General features: G+C 45.7%; 1 protein-coding gene across 4 annotated transcripts in view; it reads right to left on the bottom strand.

Annotated features, from left to right (window-relative positions):
• Positions 1–1577: 1577 nt before the first annotated feature.
• ANKRD17 (ankyrin repeat domain 17) overlaps positions 1578–20646 on the bottom strand; it is a 52482-nt gene continuing 33413 nt past the window's right edge. Inside the window, exons 16-34 of one of the 4 annotated variants that reach the window (XM_058023835.1) lie at positions 16649–16797; positions 15445–15556; positions 15154–15299; positions 14011–14153; positions 13359–13572; positions 12829–13004; positions 12420–12582; positions 11591–11686; positions 11280–11396; positions 10594–10804; positions 9953–10400; positions 9712–9867; positions 9361–9510; positions 7225–8876; positions 6084–6281; positions 5250–5498; positions 3326–3501; positions 3071–3235; positions 1578–2174 (exon numbers count right to left, since the gene is read on the bottom strand). In XM_058023835.1, coding sequence (XP_057879818.1) covers positions 2115–2174; positions 3071–3235; positions 3326–3501; positions 5250–5498; positions 6084–6281; positions 7225–8876; positions 9361–9510; positions 9712–9867; positions 9953–10400; positions 10594–10804; positions 11280–11396; positions 11591–11686; positions 12420–12582; positions 12829–13004; positions 13359–13572; positions 14011–14153; positions 15154–15299; positions 15445–15556; positions 16649–16797 — 4781 coding nt within the window. In that variant the 3' untranslated portion in view covers positions 1578–2114. The remainder of the gene's footprint in view (positions 2175–3070; positions 3236–3325; positions 3502–5249; positions 5499–6083; positions 6282–7224; positions 8877–9360; positions 9511–9711; positions 9868–9952; positions 10401–10593; positions 10805–11279; positions 11397–11590; positions 11687–12419; positions 12583–12828; positions 13005–13358; positions 13573–14010; positions 14154–15153; positions 15300–15444; positions 15557–16648; positions 16798–20646) is intronic. The other 3 variants (XM_058023837.1, XM_058023836.1, XM_058023838.1) reach the window with 3 other exon arrangements.

Genomic DNA, 20646 nt, shown 5'->3' with positions numbered 1-20646 from the left:
GCCGGGACACTTCCCGCCACATCACAGTGTGTGTGCTGACTTGGAAAGGAACGACGGAGTGGTTCCTGCACCGGGCATCCCCAGGGATCACACCGTAGGACTGGCAGTGTTGTCCAAACCGGCTTTGAGCCCTGCCGGGGTTGGGCCACTGTCTCACCCCTCTTCCAGTAAATACTTCCTCCCAATAGCTAGCCTAAATTTCCCCTTTTTCCACTGTACCCGTTACTTGTGGGCGTATCACTGCAGTTCCTGACAGGAGTCCCTCTTGGGCCACTTCAGATACTGCAATGCTGCGGTGAGGAGTTCACACAGCCTTCCCTTCTGCAGGCTGAACAGTCCCAACCCTCTCAGCCTGAAGATTATATTCTACAGTAATTAATCGTAACCAAACACTTCATCATTCCACATGAGGAATGTTCTCCTTCCTTCCCAGCCAGGTTCTGACCTGTCTCCTTACCCCTTTCTGCCAGCAAGGAGAGGTCAAAACATCCCTTAGACCATGCACTGCACTGTGTTATCTTCCTGTTCTAACCCTGGTTCTGCTCCCTTTCCCCAAATAAACAGCACCTGCCCGCTCCCAAAAGAGTGCATTGCTTGGTTTACTGGACAAACAAAAAGCATTACACTGTGGGGGAAAAGAACCCCAAACTATCTGGGAATAAAAATGGTCCAATTCCACCCACCCAGGATCTCCCATGCCCAGCCCACTGCCACAGTGGTGGCATCAGGCCTGTTACTGCTCCAGGCATGGATGTAACTCTCAGGTCAACAAAATACTCTGGAATTCATGGTGCTAATAAATACTATTTCCCAGTAGGATTAATAATTAGTAACCCTAAACAGCACTAAAGCCTGCAGCAAATGACTGTAGCAGCACAGAGGAAGGGCACTCACCCACACTGATAAGGTGTGAGATGGAGTTTCAAACCTTTTTCTGAGCAGCTCCTCACTCTGGGATCGATTTTGCTAGCACCAGATCTTCACAGGATGTATTTAAGGAGATCAGACTGCTGGAAAAAGGAACTTGCTTTTATTCAGAGCAGCACCTAAGGACAGGTATACAGCCTTGGGTATGCCAAAGGTTTGGGGACACCTCAAATACCACCACAATCGTTAAAAGACAGTAGTTTCTGTGGCCAGCTGAGGTGTTTGCTTGGTTTTCTAAGGAGGAACCATAACAAAACCAAATAATACTTCCTAAATCTGAGCAGTAGATCTCCTTTAAGTGCTCTCTAAGGGAACTGTACAGGGATCCTGACTGGATCTGTGTCACTGCTCCCCAGCCCAGCCTCACAGGACCCACCCTCCTTCATCTCCTGCTACTTCTGCCCACAGGTGACAGCTCCTAACAATGAACATGGGAATTTCCCACTTGGACTCTTCCAAATAAACCTACATGGGCCTGATTCTGGAAGAGACCAGCCTCTGGAGCCTTCAGCAAGGAAGCTCTCCTGAAATGTCAAACAAAGAATGTATGTTTTCTCAAAAAAATCCAACACACATTTGGAAAAGGCCCTCTGATAATGCCTGGAGTGTTTCTCTTTTTATCACTTATTTAAATTACACAAGTAGAAAAGTTATGCTTATTAATAGTTTAATGTATGAAGGAAACATCCAGATTTCTGAATATGAAGGTACATATCTCACATTAATTTAAGTCTACATAAAGTAGAGCCTCTATAACTGACATATTGAAATTTACTTTCTGCTTAGCCATTTGTTATGTAAACAATTGTACATTTATTTGCCATTCTAAAACTTCAGGATCAAGTTTACATAATTTCGCTAAATTTCTGTGTTTGCTCAGAAGCAGTTTACAGTACTAAAACCAACCAGCCAAAGAACAGCTTCAACAGAAAGTTATGTCAAAAAAAAAAAAAAAAAAGAGGAGGAAAGGAAAGAAGAAAGTCTAACTAAGTTGAAACATATGATGGTGGGGAATGGGCGGTCACAATGTTCACAGAAAAAGGTCAGTTAGTAAGTTCTTCTGCAAAAAGCCTACACACTTCAGTCAAGCACATCAGTAGAATGATCTGGGAGCACATAAACTGTTTCTGCCAATTGTGGTTTCCTCTGCAAAAAAAGGAATCTCAAGGCCAGCACGTTGATCCCACTCAGCCCAGTTGGTTCATATGCACACTGTTCATGTGAGGTGTCCAGGTTCCAGTCCACACCTGCAAGAGAAACCCAGGTTAGCACCGTGCTTTGGGCTGCTCCAGGAGGGCACAGCTCACAGGGGCTGCAGGGTCACACTTCTCCTGGCCAGGACCACGAACAGGGCTCTGGGGGTACAGCAAATGATTGCTCAGCCCAGCTCCCAAATCCCTCCACACCCAGAGCAAGGGATGTGCACTCTTCTTGACTATAAGTTCAGAGAAACAACAAATTGATTCCTCCCACCTTACCTTCCCCTAACACTTTCAGCTCTGGGGAATCCCAGGTCTAACCCAGTAAAGTTTTCTTTGGGGGGCAAAGTTTCCTCATGAAACCAGAAATCACCTTGCAGGGACGAGAAGCCACCTCAGAACAATACCTAAACTGTGGCCAAATCCCCTCTCCTTCACACCTATGGCCTAGCAGAGCTGGGAGTGCTCCCCACAGCTTGGATCATTCCCAAGCGAATTCAGCCCAGAAACAACTTTATTTAGTAACACTAACAGGGATCACTGTCCAATTAAACACAATCACAGGATATAATCTAACCAGAGCTACTGACGTTCCATTATGGTATTAGTTCCTGAGTAAGAACAAGAGGTTTAGAGGAATTAATCCCTCTACCTAAATTATATTCAGTAGGCAAGCCAGGCAAGATCAGAGCAGCAAAGAGCTACTTACTCCCTTCCTTGGGGGGCTCCTAACACAGTCACAACATCCTCAACTACAGAGCCCAGCAGCAGCCCCGTTGCTGCATCCCCTTCTCGGGAAGGGAAAGCTCAACTAACAGCACATAAACTGGCTTTTCCTATGAAATTTTGCCCCAAGATTTGTCTTCCCAAATGCCTAACTGCACAGACAGGAATTATGATACATTTTGAGTGAAATACACAGTGCAAAAAAGGGGAGCAATTACCGTCTGAGGCCCATTGTTTTCTGTGGAATTTGAAACCATTTTTATCAGCGAGTTCCAAGATGGGTCAGCAGCATGAGGCCCGTTAAAGATGGGGCCTCCAGTACCATCTGTGATGGGGGCTACAGGAGGAATTATGGCGTTCCCATACACAGAAAAAGGCATTCCCTGGGGGGAAGGAAAGGAACAGTCACACGATGCTTTAATGAATGCCACTGCATGGCCAGCAGGATAAAAAGGAGCCAAGGAGGTCATTACCCCGACTTTTGGGAAGTCCATGTATCCTGCAGGGACGGGCTGATGGAATGTACCGGAAGGCGCTACGATGCCCGCGCTGTCTCTCTCCATGGCTTGGTGCGAGAAGACGCCTGGGTCGGACATGGGCCTGTGGATCATGTGGCTGCCCATGCCGCTGTGACACCAGTCCACTTTGTCTGCCAGCAGCACAGAGACACGGCGTTAGCCACGGCACCCCTGACCCTGCCAGCCCGCAGAGCTCAGCCCCCACCCGCTCCACAGTGCGGGAGCCCACGGCGTGCATGGACGGACAGATGGACGGATGGACAGCACCAGGAGTGCCACCTGCAGGGCCAGGAGCCCTGAGCTGCTGCCAGGAGTTTGGGACAGTTACCTGCAACCAGAGCGCTGCCCCTGCAACTTTCCTCCATTTCAACAGCAAAGCTGGAATTTGGGCTAACTCTCCCTCCTCCAAAAACCTCAATTCCTCGTGCCTTTGGTGCTGTGGAGAGGGTATGTACACTATGAAGACTATTTGCTCTACTTCACTACCATTCTTCCATTAATTACTTCATATTCTAAGGGACACAGAAGTATCTGTGCAAACCAAAACCAGGAAAGGACCAGCTGCAGATATGTGCTCATGTCCTAATTCTGTGAATTCATCAGAGGCAGCTTGGTATTGGGTGCTACAGTTCAAACTCCAGACATTCAAAAAATCCAATTTTCAAAACAAAACATTAAAAAAAAATTATTTGGAGAAGGGGTACAGAAACATTTCTGAGGCACTCCAATACTCAAGTAGAGAAGAGCCAATCCGAAAGTGAACTGAAAATCAAAATGTTGAAGTCATTGACCGAAGCAGAAAGAAAGTAGCATCCCAAAAGCCAAGACAGGTACAACAGACAACTTTCACAGCTACACAAGGCAAATAATTAGTGAATTTCTAAAGCTTTATCTGGGAAAAGACCATCAGTGAAGTAAAAAAAGAGTTTGTATTTGGGGAAAAATGCCAGCACAGTCAGTCAATTAAAACCTTCAGCTGTCTGGACTCAGTCAAGGAGCAGAACGGATTGCTCTGAACGGTGGAGCAGTTCCAGTCCCTGCAGGTTTTCCAGAGTAGACTGGATAAGGCCTTGAGCAATACAGGCAGAACTCATGGCAAACCCCATTTTGTGCAGGAGGCTGACAGGACATCCAGAGGTCCAATCCAACACAGCCTCAATATTCATACCCCCCCATCCCAAGCAAAAAAGCCCTAAAGAAATTAAAAATATAACTTCCCACAAAAAAAAAAAACAACGCAATTAATATGGAAGAAGTTAATCAGTCTCCCAGAAACTGCATCCAAGACTCCTGACAGGTTTAGTAAGAAAAGCTGTAAGACCACTAACTGAAATTGTTAATAAAATCCAAAATACTAGATTCTATGTGACTCCAGGAGAGCCAAGAGCCTTGTGCTAGCAGAAGGTGGACGGCTGAAAAGAATAAAGGAAACCCAAATGTGGATTTTTATCACTTTATAAAAGCACCATTCTCAGCACAAAAAGTTCTACCTTAGCTACAAATTAAATATTAACTCCTACCATACAAACAACCTCTTTATCAACAAGAAACTCCAGATAGTTATCTTGTGACACCTCCATTTCCCGTCTTCCTCAATTCCATGTTCCTCACTGTGTTCATGCCTGGAAGGCCTGTTTTTATTTTTCCTGCTCCTACTTGGGAGTACCAAATCTTCCTAGCCAGGACATTTCAGAATGCCCCAGGGCTTCAGAAACCTTGTTAAAACAATTAAGTGGACAGGAAGGCTAAGAGAAGTCCTTGTTCCCAAGCCTTTGGAAAGAACATTTCTGTGTTTTCAGGCACCCAACTTTGGCATGTGCTGTGCTGAAGACAAATGCAATGGCGTGATCAACTCAAGTGCACCTATAACACCACATACCTTGACTGCCACCTATACCTTCGAAGGACCAGATCCCACTGTGGCCCACTGGAGCAGCCAAGTTGCTCCCAATTACAGAAGGAGTCGACGTTCCAGTTTGTCTAATGCGTGCAGACCGTTCAGTCCCAATGGGAACAGGAACTTTTCTGTCCTGAGAAACATTACTGGGCTTTTCTGATCCCAAGGACACTGCTGAAGGGGTGGGAGAGGGTGCTCGTACTCCAGAGGACACGGACTGAGCAGGAGATTCTGCAAGGAGAGCAACACGAGCACTTAGTGATGGCAGCTAGACCCTAAAAACCTACCCTCCGTGTCCAACAACTGACAAGGGGAGCTGGTTAATGCAACATTCACCCACCTCAGGATCATTTTATTTCCAGAGCAGAGATATTCACCACGATTTCGCCCCTTATATAAAATGCTTATCATGCCCTGGTAGCTCAGCCACTGGAGGACACACACCACAAAACCTTAACTAAGCATCACAGCCTATCAGCAACAGAGGATTTGAGGATTATATTCTGAATCAGAGCTGAAATAAGCCCACATAAACCTGTCTTTGTTGGGTTTGTTTTTTCTTCTTCTTTTTGATTTGTTCCCTGGGGTTTGTCATTGTTTTTGCCAATAAAACACATTAACACGTTCCCTAAATAAGCCAGCACCCCACAGCTTATTTGTTTTCTGTCCAAAAAACTCCTAACTGCTGGGGCCAAAGGTAGAGGAGGAACAAGAACCTGCCCTAAGGATTTTATCCTGGAGCTCCTTATACAGTTCTGCCAGACAATTTTATTTATACAGCAGCTTCTCAGCAGCTCCCTGCTGACCAGAACTCACCATTTGATGCTGATGAACATGGAGGCAATAAACTAAGAGGGGAAAAATGCTGTCTGTTGAAATTAGCAGCTGCAGGCGCGCCGCCCAGCGGTGTCCCGGGCGCATAGATCTGCCCTCCCGACAGGTTCGAGGCAAAGGTCCCCAGGTGTGTAGAAGAAGGTGTTACAGAAGCATAGGGAGAATCCATACTGACAATACCTATGAGAGAAAATGGGCACAAGTGACTCCCACAACTCCAACGCTCCAGCAAGAGGTCCCTGGCAGCATGGAAATAGAAAGGAAAACTTTTATCCCACCCGTCTTTAGGGGCATGTGTTACAATTTTCCAAAGGCAACTGGAGCTTTAAGCTTCACACTTGGCAAGTCTGTTCAGTGTGTGGCAGTTGTGCCGCACACCTAAATTGAGAATGATATCCCAAATAAAAGAATTATTGCTCCCTTCATGTCCTCTTCAATGAAGAAAGGAAAAAATAAAACCTTAGGATCTCAGACTTATGCACTTCTATATCTTAGGGGCATACAGGGCCCTAGTCAAAATGCTGACTAGCACACCAAGGTAAAAAAATTAAAGCACCATCATATTCACAAAATAGGAAATAAAGTGCTACTGTATCTCTCCATCTATTAGCACCTCAGTGCTCCTACAAAAACAGGCAGAGATGGTCCAAACCATCTCTACTTTCTGGAAGCTCCATAACAGGTTCTGTGACAACCTCTTGGCTTCTGTTTTGGGCAGAAAGCAAAATGTCTTACTAAAAAAATGCAGGCAGTCAAGGAAATTACATTTTTTGGATCAAATTTAGTAATTAAGAGAAGACACCGCCTGTAAGTTACAAGTTCACTTTTTTTACCACCCTAGAACTTGGAAGATGCTGCACATTTTTCTGCAGCCTCAGGACAAGGTATCACAAACTGGAACAGTCACTATCTAGTAGGGAAAGGGAGTGGAAATAAGAGTGTTTTATCATCTCAGCTATTGGGAGAGGAACAGACTGGAATAGCAAAAACCCTCTTATATCAAGCCCATCAACTGCCAAACAGTTACTAGACTTGACAGGGCACTTAAAATGAACTCCACTTGGCTTAAACAACACAAGAACGAACTGTATTACTATGGAATGGACACAAGCCAGAGGCTTACCTGAGGGACTTGGAGCTGGCCTCTGTAACGGTGGCCTAAAACCCGGGGCTTTGGAAGTATCAGACTGATGTAACGGATCTGAATTTGGCAAAAACGAGGACTTAGCTGAGAGCATGGACTCCGGTGTTGTCTGAGAGGAAACGACGGAGCCGCCCCAGAAGGCATGAGCAGACGTGGGGCTGTTCTCGAACAACGTACTAAAGGGCCCGAAAGGCAGGGTAGCACTGAAGTTGTTCCCCATGGGCTTGTTCGCCGCGTGGGCCGAATTCTGAGAAGCACTTTGTGTACTTAAGGTAGAAGGAAGCTGCACTGAAGAAGGAACGCTGTGGGGCCTTTTGATGTGGTTAACGTTGAGGACTGCGACGGGGGAGTTCTGCACAGGAGCTGGATTCTTGGGGACGCTGCCGGCGCCGTGGACAGGCGGTCTGATTGCTGGGGTTTCCATCTTGGCTGCGGGCTGAGCCGAGCCCATGGCCGGCTGGGACACGGGGTAGGTCATGGGAGCGCCGCTCGCACCGACTGCCGGAGTGGATGAGCTCGTCGCCGCTAAACTCGGAGGCACGACCATGCGAGGATCTGGTGCAGGAACCTGAGGTTGCTGGAGAGGGGGCCTGGCCTCCGGCAGAGGAGCTCCTGGGGGCTGCTGATGAGCAGGATGCACGGAGGAGCTGCCGGTCCCGGGATTGGGCTGCCTGCTGCCGGTCGAGCCGCCCGCATCCACGGCGGGCGGGCTCCCCGCGTCCGGCTCGGACGGAGGCGCGCCTTTGTTGGGAGAGGCGGCTGTGGTGCAGTCGGGAGGACTGCTCCTGGAGACGCCCGCCGGCTGCGCAGGAGGAGAGGGAGATGAGGGGGAGGATGCGGGGTAGTGTTCTTTGGCAGTAGGAGTCGGATACGTGGTGTTGGTGGGCGCCGTGCTCGTGTTGCTCGCCGTGGTCGTCACGGTGGTGGTGGTGGCGTTGGACGTCTTCACCACGGTGACGAACAGCTGCCTCCTCACCGAGGGGGAGCTCGGGTTGCCGCTCGCCGAAGATCCAGGCACAGTAGAAGCCACCGAAGTCGTCGTGGCTGTGGGGCTCGTCGTCAAAGAACTGGCTGCGTTGGCCTGAGCGCCGCCGCCGCTCTGGCTGCTGTGGCGAGGCACCATGTGAGGTTTGGGCGAGTTGGTCGCGCGGGCGGGGCTCAGCGGCCTGACGGGGAACGGGCCCCACGTGGACTGGGCCGGCGGGAAGGTGCCTCCGAAGTGCGTCATGGGCAGCCGCGGGGGACGGATCTGCTGGAACGTCTGAGCGGCCAGGAGCGCGTGTGCAAACTGCGGAGGAGGATACGCCAGCGGGAGGGAGACCTGGAAACCGGGCCGCACGTTGTTCACGGGGTTCTTGATGCCCTTGTGAGTGGATGCTGAGGAGATTGCAGGCACGGTGAGCGCGGAGGCCGTCTGAGATGTCGACGAAGCAGCTACGGTGGTCACTTTGATGCCCACGAGAGAACTGTTAGCAGCTGTAGTGGCGGCAGGTGTCGAGGACCCTATCTTGGAGTTTACAGTTGAGCTTTTCAAACGGTTCTTTGGAATAAGTTCATCGATTTCCTTGTCTGGATCCTTGATAAGAGCATTGATCAACTGCGTGGCCTGTCTGGTTGATTCTGTGCCACCCCTACAGAAAGGAAGGACAGGGAAAAGTGCATCCAAAGTATTTACACACATTATACACAAAGCCCTCCCACACAGGATCCAGCCTGTCTTCTATCACCCTAACACAAACAGGAAAATAACTCTCTATTCAAAAACTGAGCCTAGCACAGTCCTGCTGCAGACAATTACTCAAGAAATTAAGTTTAAAATACTCCAAATCCCAAAAAACTCAAAGGGATAAAATATTTGCTTCCCTAAATATTCTTTCATATTTCACCATGTATTAACAAGCCCAAACACAGAATCCCAACACTTATTTTCTCACAAGCTGTCTTGTGTACCTGCTGCTGCTTGTACTGTTTCCCCACCCCTTTCCTCTCCCCTGCTTTCAAGGAATGTTCCCAAGGAACAACCAGATCAAGCCTTTAATTTTCCTACGCAGACCAACTTCCTAAAAGGAGAAAATACCCACAAGACAGAGCCAATGCAGGATCCTGCTCACCCACCTTATGGTGATGATTCGGTCTCCAGTTTTATCCTTCTGTTTGTCAATATCTATGTGTGCTCCCGTGCACTCACGGATCGCGTTGATGTTACACCCTCCTCTACCAATAACTCTGGAAATCACAGTTGATGGGACAGAAACCTTCTTGGATCTACACAAAAACAGAAACAATATTAAGTAGGAAACACTTGCATGGCAGAAAGCTGCGGGCAAGGTGGTCAAAAGAACACTGTATCTTCTAATTCAACTTAGGCAGCAGCAGCTCAAACCCACTAAGAAGGCCATTCAGTAACTCCAAGGAAGGCCACACAAAGACAGCACCAAAGGGGATTAGGGGAATTATTTTGCTTACCTTCTCACAACTTCCTTCCAGCCTTCTTCCCTTTTCTGACCACGTTTAGGACTAGCAATGGTTAGCTTTCCGTTTGGAGAAGAAAGGGGAGAAGGAGTGGATTTTGTGCAAGTAGACAAGGAATTACTTGTCACTTCATTAATAACTTCAGACAACCTGCAAAAGGAATTAAATGCTGTCATTATGTGGGGGAGGAAAAAAGGATGACTCGCACTTTGCATCTGTGGTCACAGGAACTCACTTGATGGATGACTTGCCAGGCACTGCTTTCCTCTCATCCTTTGGACAAGTGACGAGCACCGATGGTTGCTTTTTGTTGCTCTGTGTGTTGGTGACAGCTGTGGAGGAATGATTGTCACTCTTGTGGCTGCTGTTGCTATTGCTGCTCTCATCGCTGCAGCTGGAGATCCTCATATTGTCACTGTCACCACTCTCACTAGTGCTGCTGCTCTTGGATTCCCCATTCACCTTCTCAGGCTGGCTATAGGATATGGGAAGCTGATCATCAAATATAATCTGAACATTATCAGGGGTTACTTTGTTTTTCCTGTTTTTCCTCTTGGAGCTCGTGGTGGTGATGGTGTTATTCCTCTTCCCATGAGAGCCTGCTAACGTTGTCCAGGTTGCAGATATACCTATGGTAGTGGTGGTGGTAGCACTGGGAGGCTCCATTGGAACCTCGGGATCATCTGATACAAGAGGAAAGAAAAAGCAGGAGTAACTTAACTGGTTTGAGGAAACCTGAGTGTTTTGCTTTCCAAATCACACCTGTCCTATCAAAAAACTTTAGGACTAACTTTTTTGCAAAGCTCCAAGAAACACACAAAACCCTTGACTATGAGACATCCATAAATCTATTACAGATGTCATACCAGCTCATACCGAATTTCATTCTTTCCTTGGAATAATTGCAGTAATCACCTTCAGCTTTTAACTTCTCCTTCTCCTGAGCAGCTTGGAGTTCGAAATTCTCTTTATTTTTTGCTTCTATTTCTTCTAGTTTTCGCCTTTGTTCCTCTTTTTTCTTCCTCCTTTTCTCTTTTCTCTTCTCTCTTTTGGCAGCCAGAGCCAGTCTCCTGCTTTCTTCCCTTAACTACAAGTTAAGCACATGGAACAGCATTACAAGATGTCCCATGCATTTCAAGAAATCCAAATGCTTTTTATTTCCTTTGATTTTTCAGTTTTACTTCTATTACAGTACCATGGCTTTTAGTAAATTAGTAAATTTTTTAATATTTAGGACACCAAATTTGGTTTAGACCTAAAATCCATATGAGTGTGACTAGAAAATGCCACATTCATTTTTTTGACAAATCACATTCAGAAATCCTTCTTTTGGTACGGAGGAAATAGTTATATTGGCATTTCCTGATCCAATTACTCTGAACAACAGCAAAGTCCAAATATAACCTGAACAGCAAGATGCTCAGCTCTGCACACTCCAATTATGGTCATTACACACACTCCTGTATCCCAATAACTACTTTTACCAACCTTATCATCATGAAGGAACATGAAATAGGAATTTTAAGAGAGAAATATTCCCAGCTGCAACTCTTTGCACTTGCCTTCTCCAAGTCCAGTTCCTCTAGAAGAATGCTTGCATTTTTGTTGGCCTCTGCAGCCTGTCTATCTTTGGCTTGAACAATTGACTCCATGCACAGGTGGCACTTCTTCAGCATCTCCTGAAATGACAAAGTGCATTGAGAACAAAGTGCCAGTGTTCTCATTTCCTGCTGCTTCTCCCCAGAAATTCCAATGGGACTCATGTTGTGGCTGAAAGCTGGTAGCCAATGAGCTGAAGAGAGGTCAGATCACTGTCTCTGAGGCTGAGACACAGTACTGTTCCTTGTCAAGTGTTTCCTTGCCCCCAGCTTACCTTATCAGTGATGGTTGCAATGTATCTCATGCACTCCGAGTCTGAGGGGAACTGGTTCACCTCTTTCACCAAGTAACGCACCACTTTCACATGGCCCTGCAAAACACAGTGCAAGGGACAGCCCTTTCCATCAGACCAGCTGCCTCTGCCTTACTGAGAAACACTTTAGCCCAGCATTCCTTGCAAAAGATTGATTTCCAACCCCTCACCACATGAAACTCTCAATGTTTTTTCTGAGATCTTTCTCCCCTTCTGAACTAGTGAGGCACATTTCTGCCACCAGAGAAGGCAAGTAATTACCTCTCATCAGGCTGCCCTTACTCCAGAAGTACTTGAAAAACTTCTGCCTTTTTAGGGCAGTTTTCAGATGCCCATCTCTAACAGCTTAACACCTACAGGCTTCTACAGTCATCTGCGATGTTTCCAGTACTGCATCACCTCAACTACACTCCCTTACTAACAGAAGCCATCTGTAGACTCAAATCAGGCTGAACTGCACTTTTTTTGACCGAAGTCCTCACCCTCTCTCGCTTAAGGAAGCAATCCCATTTCCCCCCACTTCTATCACACAGAAACCCTGCAAATTTCACCCCCCACACACCAGAACCAGACTCACTCCACTGCCTATAAAGCAAATTGCAATTAGAATTGAACACAGGCATTACACAGGGGACACATGTACCTGTTTCTGAAGATTCAATGCCAAATATTCAAATTACCTGAGATATTATTAAATATGTAGCTTCTGTCAGTATGCTCTATTTCTAACAGCTATGTAGGGATGAACAGGACAATCCTGCTAAGAGAAAAGCTGAACTCCACCACCTACCTTTCGGAAGGCTGCCATGAGAGGAGTTATTTTCCTGTTATCAGCTGCATCCACATCAGCTCCAGCCTGGACCAGCAGCTGGACCACATCAAGATGCCCCCCATTTGCTGCCAGCCACAGGGGAGTATTACCCTTCTTGTTCCGCACATCGATGTGAGCTCCCCTACAAACCAAACACATGCCATCAAAACCCTGCATTTAGGCAACAGGAAGCACTCTGACCCCAAGAAGAACTTCATTTGAGTCCTTGGAATAAATTAAATTATGTGACAGCAGTCAACAGACACACAGAACCTTTCCCATTTCTTGACCCCCTGCTGGCTATTTGGAAATATGATTGTACATGGGGACAATGGAGCGTAAACACAGCCAGGTTTCCCTTCAAGCTGCTCACATGCCAACAGCATACCTGCTAATGAGAAGCTCACAGAACTTGTAGTGCCCCTTGTCTGCTGCAATGGTTAAAGCTGTGTCTCTGGATGAAGGGACTGGGGGAGCGTTGACATCTGCACCTTTGTCCAGCAGGACCCTGCCCACCTCTGCGTATCCCCCAGAGGCTGCTTCCATCAACGGAGTGAGACCGGTCTGGGACAAGCAGACAGAAGCCATTAGTGGGGGGAGAGTGGCTTACCTGAGACACAGTGCTTATCTGACTCACAAACACTATGGGTTACTGTTCTTATGCTTCTAAGCACCACAAGATGAATCAACATTTATATGAAGAAACACATTTTTTGATGAGCTTTGCAACCACCAAAATCTTACTCCTTAAATGCAGCCATTTTTTTTTTCTATATGACATCTGGTTTAGTTAACTGGACTGGAGAACTGAACTAGAGAAATTGACTTGCACAAAGGCAAGAAAATCAGGTACCAATGCAGACACCATGACTTACAAGCACTTCCCTCTGGAGCCCCCTCCGGCTGTTTGCTCTTTACCTTGGCTCTGTGCTCCACGTTAGCTTTTCTATCAAGCAGCAGGCTGACCACCTCAGTTCTTCCCTGGAAACAGGCCAGAGTCAGAGCTGTATTCCTGTTGGTCTCGATCTGGGCATTTATATCAGAGCCCATGTCCAGTAACAGCTTGACAGCAGCAGTGTGCCCATTCATGGCTGCCAGCATCAAGGGAGAAATGCCCAATTTGCTACCAGTTCTGAAAGAGAAGAAAGAAAGAACCACAACTGTTTTAAAGGTTATTTCAGAAATGTGACTATTATAAACTAATGGAGGCAGAGAATTCACACACTGAAAAATCAGCTGCATACCAACTTCTACTGAACCTACAAAAGGTTCTCCACAGCAAGTATGGTTTTGGACAGGTGTTTCTACTTCAGAGACTCCACTTTTACTTTTTGATGGCTTCAAATTGAAGGGCATCTCTTAAGAGGTGTGCTTATGACTTACAGCCTGTGCTTGGCCCTTTCCTTGTACCCCTGCAGCTCACACCTGAGCTGTTTTCTACCTCCCAACAGATGCAAAAGCATGGCATAAATGCACACACACAGAGAAAACTACACAGGGAAAACACACACACTTTCCTCACATAACTCACAAGCAAGCACACGAGATAAGGGCTGTGAAGGGAACTTGCCTGGAATTGATTTCTGCCCCAGCATTCAGCAGAATCTTGATAATGTTCACATAGCCACCCGAGGCGGCGAGGCTCAGAGGTGTGTAATCAGACACATTCCTGTGCTCCTTGTTTGCCCCTCGAGCTAGCAGCAACTCCACCACCTGCAGTGTTTCAACACACAACATCTGGTTTGCTCCCAAACTTGCAAATCTAGCCAACACAAATGCTTTTTAGACCTAAATGTTCTGTTGGAAGATGTCAATGGTAAGAAAGGCGCTTTAATCAGTTGCTTCGCTATACCCCTTGCCTTCATGAGGCCACACCTGTGTCCCCAAAGCCACTGTAAAACTTCCTTTAAAAAAAAAATCCATCATGGCTGCTCATGAATCTACTAAATTCAACAGCAGACTAAGAAAAAGCAGATCTCCTCATGATTATTTCAGCCATCTTTAAAGCGTGCCAGACGCAGAGATTCAGTTTCAATATGGAATACAAAGTACTCCTGCTTTTTGTCCTCTCCTGCAGAGGACATGACCAGAAACTAAACTGTCTAGCAACTTAAAATCACAGTGTACACTGAGGTGAAAACCCATGGTGTCACTTCCAGTGCAATATTACATTTGCTTCACTTTCAGGTTTTAAGCATTAAAAAAGTTTAGATTAGACCTGCACAATTCTCAATCAGAATGTTTTCCCATGAAATCACAGAACAAACACAATGTCAAACCCAAAATTTGGGCAGGAGGGTGTTCTGACATCATCTCTGCCACCCAAAGCCCAGCTTTTTCCAATTTCTTTCCCCAAAAACTCTAATGCTTATATATGTAACCCATTTGTGTCTAACTCCTGATTCTCAGCAAGAATACTCATGATAGTGTTCACTTTCATATCTACATTTAATTATGCTGATAAAAAGTCTCATAATGGGGCACTAATGACTGCATTCATGAGGACACCTAACAGCACCAGTCCAGTTATCAAAAGAGAAAAAGCAGTCTAGATTAGACATGTGGCAACTTGTAAATTGGAAAATGTGAAGCCCTTTGCACATTTTTTAAACACACATCCTCTGTGACTCTATCTTTTCTGGAAGATTCTTGTACTGTACTGACACAGTATGTCATTCACACACTGCATCTCAAGATGTAAGGTTTACTTCACCTCTTGCCTCCCTCCTGAACAAGCCAAAGACAAGGGAGTGTCCTTGGTTCTCTCAGACTGGGCTTCAATATCAGCTCCATTATCCAGTAAGATTTCCACAACCCCCACATGGCCGGCTGTAGCAGCCAAAATGAGCGGAGTAAACCCTGAAACAGCAAACATGACACGAGTTACAGCACCAGAAGAGCAAGCCTGAAGGTTTCACATCAAGTGTAGGTTTACTGGGGATTTATTTAGTGGGACACACAGGCAAAGCAGACGCGGTTCACAGTGCCATGGTGAGACACTCACCTTTCTTGTCCCTGTGCTCAATGTTAGCTCCTCTCTCCAGCAGGGTTTGTACCAGTTCTTCATGGCCACCAGCACAAGCCAGCGTCAGGGCTGTGTCATGGTTACTCTCAGTCTAAACCAAACAGACACACACACAAGATAAATACTTGCTTTTTCAAGTACAGCCCCTGCTATAGCCAAAACATAACTGTACTCATGCCAAAGGAAAAGCTTCCATAAGCTAAGAGCGTGTTTATGGGTGCCCCCCAGACAGCTCTGTGCAAGTTCCTGACAGGATTCTACCTCTCAAGGCAGCTCTGCTGGGAGGTTTAAGAAGAAATCCTGACAAGAACTGAGATTCTTCAAGAACTGAGCTCTCATCTGTGCTCTGCTAACCAGATTAACTTCTTTACCACTACTTGACTGTGACCTTTACATGGTATAATGAAGGTAAGAATTCTGTCTTTAATGCTTGGCACTCCAGCCAAAGGCTTTATCAGAGCACAATCCAAGCCAAGTGTCACAAGCAACTAAGTAGCAAGGGTTGAGTTCCCAGAAGTTTCTCTCCTTTTCTCCCCAATGATCTCATGCCTTTGCTCTGCTCCATACTGCCCAATCTCAGTCATGTTATGTATAGCCCAGAGCGGTGCATATGCCAGTCAGTATGTGTATGCTTTTTGCTGATGGCCAGCTAGCTCCAAGTCAAAATAAAGCTGCCTTTTTAACAGTTATTTTCATAAAGAAAAGTCTTTCCCTTAGTGGAAATGAGAGCTTGAATTATTGCCTCTTGCTCAAAAAAAAAAAAAAATCACAGCAATTATTACTTTCAGGACTTTCACACATCCATGATCTCTGGCAAACAACTTGGAAGCACAACTGAAAACTCTCTGTGCAATGCTTTAAGGATTATTTTTGTCTTAGGATACCAGGCCAGGAAACATTTAATTTCTGTCAGTAGGCAACTCTGCTGTTTCTCCTAATGCCACTGACAACACAGGAATAAGAAATGCAAGTGTTTAGTCATTCAGAGACCTTTTTTTTTGTTCCGTGTGAGCACAGAGGAAAGTGGGTTGTGACTCTCGGGGGCGTTGCCCTGACTATCCAAAAGCAGCAAACCCAGTCTCCAGAGCTCAATCCACTATACAGCAGAGCTGTTTGCCACCAGTGAATTATTCAGGATGCAGGAAAAAGCAGCTTGGTGCATCTGTGGGAGTGGCAGGCTCACCTGGGCATCGATGTCTATAGCAGGGTAGATGGGCAGCATGGCTGAAGGAGAAATGATGGGACTCGGAGTCGGCGTCTGAGGTTGGGACACTGAGGTTGCAATGCTGTGGGTAGGAGTGTTTGACATTGCAGATGCTCTTCCACTCACTGCTGTTGGACAGAAGAACCACACTAAGTCAAAGCAAAACACTTCCCAATGTAATGTGACAATAAAGGGACAGTGGGATGAATTCCCACCGACAGATGGAACTCCTCAAAAACTGTTGTTTTCCACAAATATATGTATTCCACACATTGAGCCCAACCTTTGATCCTTTAACTCTCAGAATTTGAACTATGGAAAAGGTTTACTCCATTCAATCAAAGAAAGAGTTAAGTATCAGACTGACATGTATTCTAAAAGCCCACCAAAAGGTTTTTGGTTTTTTTTTAAACCCAAAGATCTTTCCTACAACAAATCAGCCATAATTTGGACCTGGAGCTCCATACCTTTGGAAGCAGGGCTGCAGACCAAGTCCAACCAACGGGTACCTATGCAATTTTTCTTAAAAGTTTTAATGTTTTCATGTAGAAGTCTGTTCAGCCTTCACCCCCACCCCTCCATAAACATAACAAAAAAGCAACAGGGCAGGATGCTCACATAGCAGAATTTGCTGAAACCAGAGAAGTGGAAGCTTTGGAACAGCAGGCTGCAGAAAGTTTGGTCCAGGTGTTAGGTAAGCAAAGGTAACACCAGTGACAGGGATAACAGTGTATGGACACAAGACAGATAGCACCGACTGCCACGCCTCCCGAGGTTCATTCTGTGCAGGGCACCTTCAGGAGTGCACAGCAAACCCCAACACCCTTCTTCCTGCTTGTCCTCGCAACAACTCACTGCTTTTTCCCTGTCACCTCTCCAGTGTTTCTCCAGCTGCTTCTCAGGTGTAACAGCAAAGGAGAAGGTGAAGCAGCACCACACACTTCTTTCCAGCTGACAAAAGCACTTTAAACTGCAAAATGGAACAGTTTCCAAATGATGCCACAAAACCTGTATCCTAACAGGCCCAGTTGTGTGCTCCCACCTCTGCAAGGCAGCTGTATTTTACACCCAGAACTAATTTAATTTCTGGACTTCCTACACAAAATTTCCTACCAAAGTCAGAATTCAGAATTCCAACCCCCTTGACCTAGATCTTTGAGTGCCTTTGGAAAAGTTATCTCACAAATCACAGTAGGTATGGATTAAAATTAACATACTGAAGATGTGCCAAAATATTTTGACATAAGGTCAAAAACTGCATGTGTTTTAAACAGCTTCTAAGAATTCCTGCTCAAATCCCAAAAAGGAGACTGGGAAGCATCTTCACTATTACAGGAGACATTAGTAAATTCTCAGGCAAAAAAAAAAAAAAAATCAAGTCAGTTAAGAAGGTCTCAGTTGAGATAAAGTCTACTTTTTACATTTGTAGTGAGGGAAGAAAAGGCAACCAAAACCCCAAATTACTGCCCCTCACCCCCAAAATACAAAACAAACCAACCCAAAAAAGAAAGACATGCTCCAGCAATAATTCACAAATTTAGTTCAGATACCTACAGCACAGTTCACTGGACACAATATCCACTTTTATGGGTAATCACTTTGATTATATTTATTTCAACATCACTTGCGTGGAGTTCAAATTTCTAATGAACACGCTAAGGGTGATGAACAGAATTTTTATGGCACCCAAACTAAAATATTCAAAGTTTTCAATAACCCAAAAGGTTTTCAGAGCAGTCTGCAGCTCTGAGAGGAGTAACCAACTTGATTCTACATGCTAAACATACTGACACAAATATTTATCTCTGCACTCTGCTCCTTGCCCTACTCTAATGGCCTAGTGGCAAAGTGAACTCAAGTCTGTACCTCACCGTGGAAACTTCCTTATTTCATGCCTGGGATAACCAAGTCTTCCAAGTTAGGTCACTATTGGAATGTTTAGGATATACAAGAATTTGGTATAGGAGCACCTACACCTTCATCGAGCTTCTTGGTCAGAAGACATCACCAAGCACCATTTGACTACTCCGGTTCCAGTCTTGGACATTTGCTGGGCTAGCAGACAATCAGTTTTGTGCTTACTGATATTTGGAACAGACCTGCTCTTCATCTTGATTTTCTTCTGTCCATATCTCAACTGTCTCTTAGCTTGGATGAAAAGAGGACACCCTCAGAGCAGCTACCTCCTGCCCTGTGCCCACTTGGCCTCACCAGAGTGACATGGCCTTGTAACCCCACTTCTCTCATGTGGCCATCACATGTCCCACAAGTGCTGTCCTGTTGCGAGCACAGCATTGGTCTTATGCACTGATTCCTTATCTCCTGCACTGTCAACAGCAGACAGATAAAAACTGTTCCACACTACACAGCAATGAGGCAACATGAGGGACCGAATAAAAACATACTTTACAAGACATGTATGAGACATCTCAGCTTTTTCCAGCTGCTTTCAAGCCAGTTCTACAGACTTGTTCCACATCAGTTCCTTCTCTGCCCCCAATTCCTCTGTAGCACCTCAGTTATTACAAACCATGTTGGTGCCACACAGGATTAAAATCACTCTAGAGCACTTGAGATGCAGAACATGCCTTGGACTGTAACAGTGCAGGTTATGTTCTGAATTCCAACATCAACACTGGGCTGCTGCTGTGCAAGAAGGGCTCCTTGGATGGGGCCTGAGAACCACTGCACACCTGCAGTCCTGGTGGTTATTAGTCAACAGTGTGCAAGGCAGCCTAAGGCAGGCCAGCCCCATGTGAAACCAGCTCCTGCTCAGGCCCCAAGTGGGACACAACCTGATTTTCCTGGGATGCTGGCACTCTATTGTCGTTTGTTTTTCCAGTATTGAGTCTCTGTGAAAAGCTTACAGCTTGCTTTCTGACGTTTTAATTCAGACAGCTGCATTTCCAACTGACTCAACCCACAAGGGAGCTTCCAGGAATGCGTTTTATCAAGAGCTTCAAGATTCCTGAAGTTCTTTGCAAAGCTCTGTGACTGGACACAATCCTTGGAATGGCTCCTACTTTGTAAAAAGCTTGCTATTGAAAACAAGGTGATTTTTCTCCCTAGATCTTTACCAAATCACTTAACAGATGCAATGTTTCCATACAAGCCTTACACAACTAACCCTAAAAAATACTTCTTTTTATGTGCCTCACAGCAAGCAAAAAACTTGCCTGACATCTGAAGCTCAAGAGCAAACCTTTTGCTTGTCCTCAACTCCAGCAGGATCATAAAGGAGCCCAAAGGAAAAAATTAACTATTATTTACTAGTTAGACATTGTTTTCAACTAATAAAGCACAGAGATGTACATTAAATCAAGTTTGCACAGTCAAGGTGAAGCTTTGTTTCTGCAACTGGTGCTGCAAACACAGCTCTGCAATGGAACTAAACTCAGGGCATCTCTGAAACAAGAATTTACATCTCTGAGAATACACTAGAAGCTTCTTTTAAAGCAGTACACGGAGTTATTGACCAAATATTTAGTGGCTACTTAAATGTTGTGTGTTACACTGAGCCCATTTCAGCTCCACATTTTAAACTGTGATTTGTGGACTCACTACAGGCTAGCACTGAAGTTCTGTACTCAGGCCTGTGTCTGTCCTTGCTAAAAAAAACTACCCTATAATCACAGGGACTTGACAGAAAACGAATTCAGACTTCCTTCCCAACTGCATGTGTGCACGCACTACCAACAAGTGGGGCTCAGCAGAACCAGAATATTCCCTCCAATTCCCACTGGAAATACCTGACTGCCCAAAAAGGCACAAACAGGCATTCAGGTATGCAGCAGGTGACCTGGAATGACACCTGCTCAGGATGTGACATGCAGCTAAACACAGGTCCCAAACGTCCTAACTCCAGGTTAACTTGTATTTAAACACAACTCAAGTGCATTGCACAGATTCTTTGTAAGTTCCCGACAACTGCAAACATCCCAGCTTTTAAATTCATGTTGTCCTGCATCCCAGCAGCT

Source organism: Melospiza georgiana, chromosome 5 (genome assembly GCF_028018845.1).
Source record: "Melospiza georgiana isolate bMelGeo1 chromosome 5, bMelGeo1.pri, whole genome shotgun sequence".
Classification (NCBI taxonomy): domain Eukaryota; kingdom Metazoa; phylum Chordata; class Aves; order Passeriformes; family Passerellidae; genus Melospiza; species Melospiza georgiana.
Note: the sequence above shows the minus strand (reverse complement) of the source record. Positions and strands in the feature narration are given on the sequence as shown.